Source organism: Nicotiana tomentosiformis, chromosome 10 (assembly GCF_000390325.3).
Source record: "Nicotiana tomentosiformis chromosome 10, ASM39032v3, whole genome shotgun sequence".
Lineage (NCBI taxonomy): Eukaryota > Viridiplantae > Streptophyta > Magnoliopsida > Solanales > Solanaceae > Nicotiana > Nicotiana tomentosiformis.
The window spans coordinates 27,863,376-27,872,657 of NC_090821.1; the positions used below are offsets into that span (position 1 = coordinate 27,863,376).

A 9,282-nucleotide genomic window follows, 5' to 3' on the forward strand; every position below is an offset into this window, starting at 1 on the left:
CTCTAAGGGTCATTTTCTACCCTATGAAAGGGCTGAAGGGTATAGCAGTAAAGCATTTCAGTCATCACATAAGTTTTCTCTCGACAGAAGGATGGATCATGGCCGAAACAATAGATCGTTGCAGGAAAAAGAGATGCCAGGGGCCCGAGACCCCACGTACCCCTGATTATCAGATTACAACTTTAACATTAGCCTGGTAGAATTGGTGTTGGCAATGAGAAATATTTAAGAAGCACGGTTTCCAAAACCAATCCGATCGGATCCTAGCCAGAGGGATCCCAGTATATGGTGTGAATTCCATGGGACTCACGACCATAGAACTGGGGACTACCGACATCTTCGCGAGGAGGTGGCGACGCTGTTAAAGAATGGCCATCTTAGAGAGTTTTTATGTGACCGAGCCAAAATCAATTATGGTCAGAGCCGGGACAATGCGGAGCCCTCAAAGACAGCAGCAGGGTCACCAAGGATGATAATCAGCATGATCTTCAGAGGGAGCGAGGTCAATAGTGTTACATTTTTGGCAGCAAAAATGACAAAAATATCAGTGACTCATAGCAAGAGGGTTCGGGAAATCTCGGGAAATGATATCACCTTCACGGATCCTCGGAAGGCTATGGATACACGAGATGAAGGCTTTGACCTCCACCTATCATCAATTGCTGAAATTTCTGACGCCAGAAGGGATCAAGCAGATAAGAGGGGACCAATCGGTGGCAACGGAGATGAATGAAGTGACCGTTTCCAGCAGCAATGGAAAAGAATCCAACAAATAGTAATTACAAGAACCAATGCCTTCTTCCTTTCCGAATGAAGATGATAAAGGCGAGGAGTCATCGAAATCCTACTAGGTTCTGAGGTCTTTTCAGGTACCAGAGGAGATGAATGTGACCAAGTCGACAATGGAAGAGCTCGAGCAAGTGTATTTGTTCGAGGAGTTTTTGGAAAGAAAGTTTCATTTGGGAACAAGGTTAAATCTCGAGCTCAGGTTAGAGTTTATGAATTTTCTTAAAGCTAACATTGACTTCTTTGCGTGGTCACACTCAGATATGACAGGTATCCATTGGAGATAGCGGTCCACAAGTTAAGTCTAGATCCAAACTTCCCACTGGTAAGGCAAACGAAACGCCTGATAGTAGAGGTCAGGAACAAGTTTGTTAAGGAAGAGATAACCCGACTATTTAACATCGGTTCAATTCGAGAGGTAAAGTAGCCATAATAGTTAGCCAACGTAGCCGTATTACCTAAAAAGAATAAAAAATTTATGATGTGTGTGGACTATAAGGATTTAAATAAGGCGTGCCCCAAAGACTCATTCTCGTTTCCGAACATTGATCAAATGATTGATGCTACGGCATGGCACGAGCTAATGAGTTTACTCGATGCTTACTCTAGGTACAATCAGATCAAGATGAACCCAGAGGATCATGAAAAAACTTCCTTCATAACAAACTTTGGCACATATTGCTATAATGTGATGCCTTTTGGGCTTAAGAACGCCAGAGCCACTTATTAGAGGCTCGTTAATAAGATGTTTGATAAACATATAGGCAAAACGATGGAAGTGTATATTGACGATATGTTAGTTAAATATTTAAATGCAGGAGATAATCTGAAACATCTCGAAGATACTTTCGACATCTTGCGGAACCATAACATGAAACTCGACCTGGAGAAATGTGCCTTCAGGATTAGTTTCGGTAAATTATTGGGGTTCCTGGTCTCGCAAAGAGCGATTGAGGTAAATCCTGACAAAATCAAAGCCATCGAGGACATCCCGGACCAGTTTACAAGTGTGAAGGAAGTACAGAGGCTGACTGGCAGGTTGGCGGCTCTCAGCAGATTCATCTTAAGATCCTCGGAAAAATGCCACCACTTCTTTTCACTTCTGAAAAAGTGGAACGACTTTGTATTGACTCTGGAATGCCAACAGTATTTGAATGACCCTAAAAAGGTACATGTCTAGCCCTCAGTTATTGTCAAAATGGGAGGAAGGCAGCAACTGCTAATTTATCAAGCAGTCTCGAAGGTAGCGAAAAATGTCGTTTTGGTTCAAGAAGAAGAAGGTATGCAATTTCCTATTTATTACATTAGTAAAGTTTTATCAGGAGCGGAGACTAGTTATCCGCACCTCGAAAAGCTGGCCTTAGCTCTCGTAGTTGCTTCTCAAAAGCTTAGGCCTTACTTTCAATGCTACCCAATATCCGTTGTGACAACCTTTCCCTTAAGGAATGTCCTTTATAAGCCCGAGTTGTCAGGCCATTTGGCTAAATGGACAGTCAAGGTTAGCAAATTCGACATTGAGTACAAGCCCAGGATTGCAATCAAGTCACAAGTTTTTGCCGACTTCATGGCCGACTTCAGTCTGGGATTAATGCCTTTGGCCGCAAAGGAAGCAGTGCTGGTATCGGGAACAACATCGGGAGTTTGGACCTTGTTTACGGATGGAGCCTCCAACGTAAAAGGGTCTGATCTCGGGGTAGTTTTAATCATGCCCTCGGGAGAGATCCTAAGACATGCCATCAGAACTGTACCATTAACAAACAATGAAGACGAGTATGAGGCTTTGGTTATAGGACTTGAACTAGATCGTGGACTAGGTTCTGAGGTAAAATGTGACTCCCAGCTGGTGGTCAACCTAGTATATGAGATTTTTGAGGCAAAGGACGAGCGTATGCAATAGTACTTGAATAAGCTTCAAGCATTACTTGCACAATTCAGAGAATGGTCAATCGTCCACATTCCGACGAAAAAAAATGTGGAAGCAGATGCATTGGCTAATTTAGGGTCGTCCACAGAGATGAAAGGATCAAATTCTGGTACGGTCGTCCAATTGCTGCATTTGGTGTTAGATGTTGACGGTTATTGTGAAGTAAATTCAACAAACTTAATTTGGGACTGGAGGAACGAGTTCATTGAATATCTCAGACATAGTAAATTACCCGAAGAACCAAAGGCGTATCGGGCGCTGTGTACCAAAGTAGCTCGCTACTGCCTCGTTTATAGGCAGTTATATAGGAGATCATTCTAAGGACCGCTCGCTTGATGTCTAAAGGCATCAGAGGCGGACTATGTGATGAGATAAGTCCTAAGTTCACGAAGTAGCCTACAGAAACCATTCCGATGTAGACTCGTTAGTTCTCACGTTGGTCAGGGCTAGACATTATTGGCCCTGAATGGAACAGGACGCAAAGGCATTCGTACAAAAGTGCAACAAATGTCAGCGTCATGCATAGTTGGTGCATCAACCAGCGGTACTTTGCATTCGGTAGTGTCGCCATGGCGATTCATGAAATGGGGAATGGACATAGTTTGTCCTTTACCACCAGGACCCGGGAAGGTGAGATTCCTTTTAGTTTTAACTAATTACTTCACTAAATTGGTTGAAGCAGGTCCTTACCAAAAGATCGGAGGGCGCTAAGTGGTCGACTCATAAGGGACCACATAATATGCCGATTCAGAACATCGAAGGAGATTACTTGTGACAATGGGCCGTAGTTTGTAGGTTCAAAAGTCACAAAGTTCTTGGAAGGGTTAAATATCAAACAAATTACCTCCTTACCGTACCACCCAAGTGCTAACGGGTAGGCGGAGTCGACCAACAAGATAATTATTCAAAATCTTAAAAATAAGTTAGAAGATGCTAAGGGCAAGTGGCCAGATGAGCTACCAGGGGTGTTGTGTGCATACTGGACCACGACGAAGTCAAGCACGGGAGAAACACCTTTTTCTCTCGTATACGGCTTGGAGGCTCTGATACCGGTAGAAGTAGGGGAACCAACTTTGAGGTTTTCTCGGGCGAATGAAGAAGCAAACAATGAAGCATTCCTGGTGAAGCTAGATTTGCTTGAAGAACAATGGGACCTGGCATACGTAACGATGGTGGCCCAAATGCAAAGGATGGAAAGGTATTACAATCGCAGGGCGAATGTTCGTTATTTCAAAGTTGGAGATTTGGTTCAGAGGAAAGTAACTCGAAGCACTCAGGAAGTTAACAAAGGGAAGTTGGGACAAATATGGGAAGGGCCTTATCGGGTTTCAGTTGTCATCGGTAAAGGTTCGTTTGAATTGAAAAATCAAGATGGAGTCAAATTACCTAGAAATTGAAATGTGACTCACCTCAAAAGGTATCATTGTTGATGATTCGTGCCAAACTGAAAGTATGTGCTGCACTCTTTTTTCCTTCGACCAATTTTTGTCCCGAGACACCAGATATTAGGGTTGGTTCTAGTAGCATTTAGACTTTATTCTCAGATATTTTTATGGTATTCTTCTGCTGTTGAGTTATTAGACCATGTTGTTTCATTTTCATTGATATCATGTGGCTGTTGGCTTACCTAGCGGGTTGGGTTATGTGTCATCACAACTTGTGGATTTTGGATCGTGACAAATTATTTGGGTCTTATTTGAAGGCTCCTTGTCTTGAAAAAGATTGCGTATTTCTCTTATAAAGAATGGCGTTATTTATAAGTCTTTATATCTTAGAGGTTACCTTAAAAATGAGCCTTGAGTTGAAAATTGGATATACATTGGTTTTCAAAGTCTGTTTTAGCTAAGCCTTGTATTTTAAAACTCATCGATGTTTTTTTCTTGCGAGCAAAGTTGTATGATTGCTTACTGAAAATAGTTCTTGCATCATGTGCAACTTGTTTGATAATTTTTTGAAGAGGGTTTTTTTCGAATCTGTCCAAACTCAAAACCATTGAAATTAGTTAGCAGTAAGTATAAATAAGGGTTGCTTGTTTATAGATAGGTTTAGTGTTAAATTATAAATGCTCAAAACATTGAAGTGATTAAGGTAGATGAACTATTTAATCTAGTTTACTCTTTACCTACAAGTCTTGATTTGCCTACGTTCCTAAACAATCAAGTTATCAAAAGTATTCCAATAACAAAGTTAGGTTTTCAAAGATATACATAATGGCAAACAAAAACAATTATCATTTAGAATAAAGTAAAAGAGAGCTGGACTCTTTAATAGTTGGGATGGTAAGAAAACCAGCCCCAGCGAGATTTAGAACAACATCGGCAGACTCCAATACGCGGGAAAAAGCAGCCCAAGTCTGGAAGTTGGGCCTGAGTTCCAAATGAACTCAGCATGCCCAATTTGAACATGCATACAAAAAAGAACAAAGGGTAATTAGTATGTATCAATATGAGGTGGAATAAAATCATGATAAGTAGTAATAAAAGAGCTGAGGAATACAATAAAGTCAGTTCTTATTTGTGTAAATCCTATGAGGATTAGTATAAGTTAATGAACAAAGGCTTAGTGTAAACCTTTATTTATGGATAAAATCCCCCTTTGTGAAACCCTGACACTTCAGAGTTCACGAGGGTCTTATGGACCCCGAGCAGTACTTATGTCAGGGAGGGGTACCTTAACCACACACCAAATCCACCCAATATGCCCTTAGCCATCCACTCTTACTCTTCCTAAAGGGTTTAGACACAAATAAAGTGTCAACTTAGTAATTTCACATGAAAGTGGTAAGTACAAAAGGCTTAGGTTCAAACATATAGCAGTTCAATAACTTGGGATAAACAGTCATGTAGAACATAACAACTATTGTGAGCTCTCAGAACCAATCAAAATATTTTATCAAAACACTAAATACAAAGATAGGTCACTGAAAGTAGGCTCCTAATCTTCTAATAATATTAAGGCCTTGAGGTTGATCATAGTAAACACAGAACACTTGATGAGGGTCACTATCAAGATACAGTCTAGCAGAAGTTGCGAAGTGTAAATGATTGACTGTATGTTGACAATTAGTTAATTCCATTTACAATTTTAAGGTTAGAGGTGCTAGGTTAAGCAGTTTAAGGTGTCATAGATAAATATGTATACTACTTCTATCATTCTCCCAAAGGTTCGCGACTCAGGGCCTTTCCTAAGGATGTATAGACCATTTAGAGCAAGTTGCAAGGCAATGTGATAGTTTTCAGGGCAATGTTAACAAGTAGGCACACAAAGCAGGGCTGATTAAATACTCAAGTCAACAATCATAAGCCAGAGCTTTCATAAATCATAACAATCAGCTAAGTTAACAAGGATATCAACATGAATAGGAAAATCTAACTTTAGTCCTAGTGAACATAGCATGTGATAGCATGTAGTATATCACATTTTAAGCTACCAGGTCCAAACTACTTTAGATTCTAAATTAGGTTCTCTATAAACAGTGATATCAATAGGCACGAGACAATAAAAAATTGACATTCATTTTAATTTGGTAAAGCAAACAGATCCCAATAGGTTATCACTTTGGGCATGTAGGCATGTTCATTAGCAAGGCATTTCAACAAAGGTCCAATGCATGAATTTTATACACAGGCCGTCATAACAACATGGTATCATGATCAATTTACTAGCTAGAACTATTTGGGCAAGAATAGATCATCATGAGCATCATGATCGAGTTTTCTTAATGAGAATTATCCATTGAACTAAGGCCAACACAATATCATAGGGAGGTCAGGATCATTGGAGGTCTGAAATCTTACCAGGTTAATACACAGATTCAAATACAAAATTTCTCAGATTAAAGTCATACAAAGGTACATGGGTCTATAAGAGTCATTAAACCATCCAACAGTAAAGATTTTAGGTAGCCACTACCACAAAGTTCATAGTCATAGAATAGCAAAGGGACATGGCAGATCAAGACACAGTAAATGATCAGATTATGTGGTAGCTATGCTAAGAGGCTCACCATGTGATTTCAACCTACAATGATAGACTTACATGAATCACTAACTGTGTAAAACAGACATGGTTTCAACAACAAGACTATAAATTAAGGTCATCAAAGTAAACAGGTCAGATATGAAACATAAGTTATAATAAGAACCATTCATTGGACGAAGACAAGGCAACACAACTTCACATGCATGATGATCAAGGTAACATACTATTGGGGATATGGGATCTTTATATGAAATCAGGAAGAGCTTAAGAGCATGATTTAACTGGCTTAGCTAATAGGATAATGTTCATATGACTGTCATTTAGCTAACAGAGGTGAACTTCACACAAAATCAACATAATGGTCGATTCAAATAATCACGGAGACTTAACAAGATTAATCATAAGAACATCACTTAGTGCAGAGTCACTTCCACTCACTAAAATTATGAGAGGTAGAATTCAATAGCACAAATTTGTTAACAGGACTAAGATAATATAGCTTAATCTGGAAATCTCTAATTTAGTAGTGAGGATAGCATGCAAAGACATGGCATAACAAGTATAACCTTACATCATTAATATCTATCATAAACACCATATGATTTACAAGGAAATCATTACGAACACAGATTACATAATTAATTAAAGATAAGGAGGGGGTAAGTGTGCACTGACCTTCTGTAAAGAAGTAAACCAAGTAAATGTCGATTGTTAGCTGTTTAGGAGTCCAAACCAACAATGATCCACTCGTAGAGGTTGAACCAGAATAGAAAATGAAAAGAAGAAAAGTGAAATTAGAGGGGAACTACTAGACTTTGCAGAAAGCATTAAATTTAATGCTCTTCTTCTATATCCTTTAGTGCATCTAATCGTATAAGGTGCCTGTTAGGTAAAGACATTGAATACCCTATTTATAGTGGCATTCAAGCCTATTAGGGTTCCGATCGGTTCAAATTGATAGTGGATAGTGATGATAGATAGATGATGATAGCAATAGAGGTACACAAATAGAAGCAAAAGAAGGGAAAATACTATCGGATTTTACCTGCGCACAAGGAGCCAACCGTTGAAGAATGAGAGGCCATCGGTCAAAGCCCCATATTCAGAGGTCACTGAGTTTGATCTCTAGAAAACAAATATTAATGATGAAACCAGAGATAATATCCATTCATGCTCCTATTTGAAAGAATGGAGCCAAGACAGATAAAATCCCATGTCACTCTTCTAGGTCTATGGTTCTGATTTGGGGTGGTTTGAATTGTAACAATGAAAGGGGAAAGTTTCAGGCAGGATTCGCGGCATTGCAGGGACAAATGAGATGATTTGAGGTGATTCGAGTTACCTTGCACAAATATATGGAGGTTTTTGGATTGATGTGGGTTGAAGGCTTGAGAGAAGAGTGAGAGGAAAGGGAAATGAGGGCAGCTGGTCAAGCAGATGAATAATTAGGGTTAAAGGGGTTTGGTTGGTTTAATGTGAATGGTGGAATGTGAGCCATTGGATCTATTGATCAACCAATCTGATTTTTTAGAGCATAAATAATTTATAATGGAAAATCCATGGCCGTTGAATGTTTTTGATCCAACGGCTGAAATAAAATGTCACGCCCCGACATCGGGAAGCGCGACCGATGCTTAACCGAGATAACCCGTCCGAGCAAGCCTACTAGATTACCTTCTACCCAACTCGCTCATGACTAAAGAGAAGATACACTTATATCATTAATTAAACATTGAGTGGATTCCATGAACAATGCCAATTCCATTACCATTAGTCACTTCATTTTATAGTCTCTAAATACATACATAATCATAGTTAAAGTGCAACACGTGATTCAATTACAACAAGGATAGTTTGAACATTCCCAACACCCATATACAACCTACACTGTGTCTACGGAGCCTTTAACAGAAACAAAAGAGTGCGACGACAGTGTCGGCAACAAGGCCCCAACTATATCTCAAAACACTATGTACATGGAACAAGAGATATAGGATCCCGGAATGAAGTAGGGCTCAACAAGTCAGTTGAGGAGAGGGTGTGTTGCTATCACTGATCAATACTACCTTCTATGGAACCACCTGCATCCATTAAAAATGCAGCGCCCCCGGTAAAAGGGACGTTAATAGATGTCGAATAGTACTAGTACGAAAACCAAACACCTATGCAAGGACATAGAAATACAACATGAATGTGATAAATCATGGTAACAATAAAAGGCTTAGTTAGCCGTTAAAGCCATAGCAAATTTATTTAGAGCTTTCAATAACATTTATAAATTCATAAGTCGGGGATCCTCTACAACTACCTTTACAAAAAGCGGCCCTGCCGCCTCACCCCAACGTATGCAGGTGGAGGTGCAATCACAATACCAGAAATTCTACACAAAGCGGCCCTGCCGCCTCACCCCAATGTATGTGGGTGGAGGTGTATTCACAATGCCACAAACTCTACACAAAGCGGCCCTGCCACCTCACCCCGATGTATGCAGGTGGAGGTGTATTCACAATGCCACAAAATCTACACAAAGCGGCCCCGCCGCCTCACCCCAATGTATGCAGGTAGAGGTGTATTCATAATTCAATATTTCG

The 9,282-nt window shown here is 39.9% G+C and overlaps 1 protein-coding gene across 1 annotated transcript; it reads left to right on the top strand.

Moving 5' to 3' along the window:
• Positions 1 to 1,984: 1,984 nt before the first annotated feature.
• LOC138899919 (uncharacterized) lies at positions 1,985 to 4,107 on the top strand. The gene is made up of 2 exons (XM_070186620.1): positions 1,985 to 2,608; positions 3,634 to 4,107. The coding sequence occupies exons 1-2, from the start codon at positions 1,985 to 1,987 to the stop codon at positions 4,105 to 4,107; spliced, it is 1,098 nt and encodes a 365-aa protein (XP_070042721.1).
• The last annotated feature ends 5,175 nt before the right edge of the window (positions 4,108 to 9,282 follow it).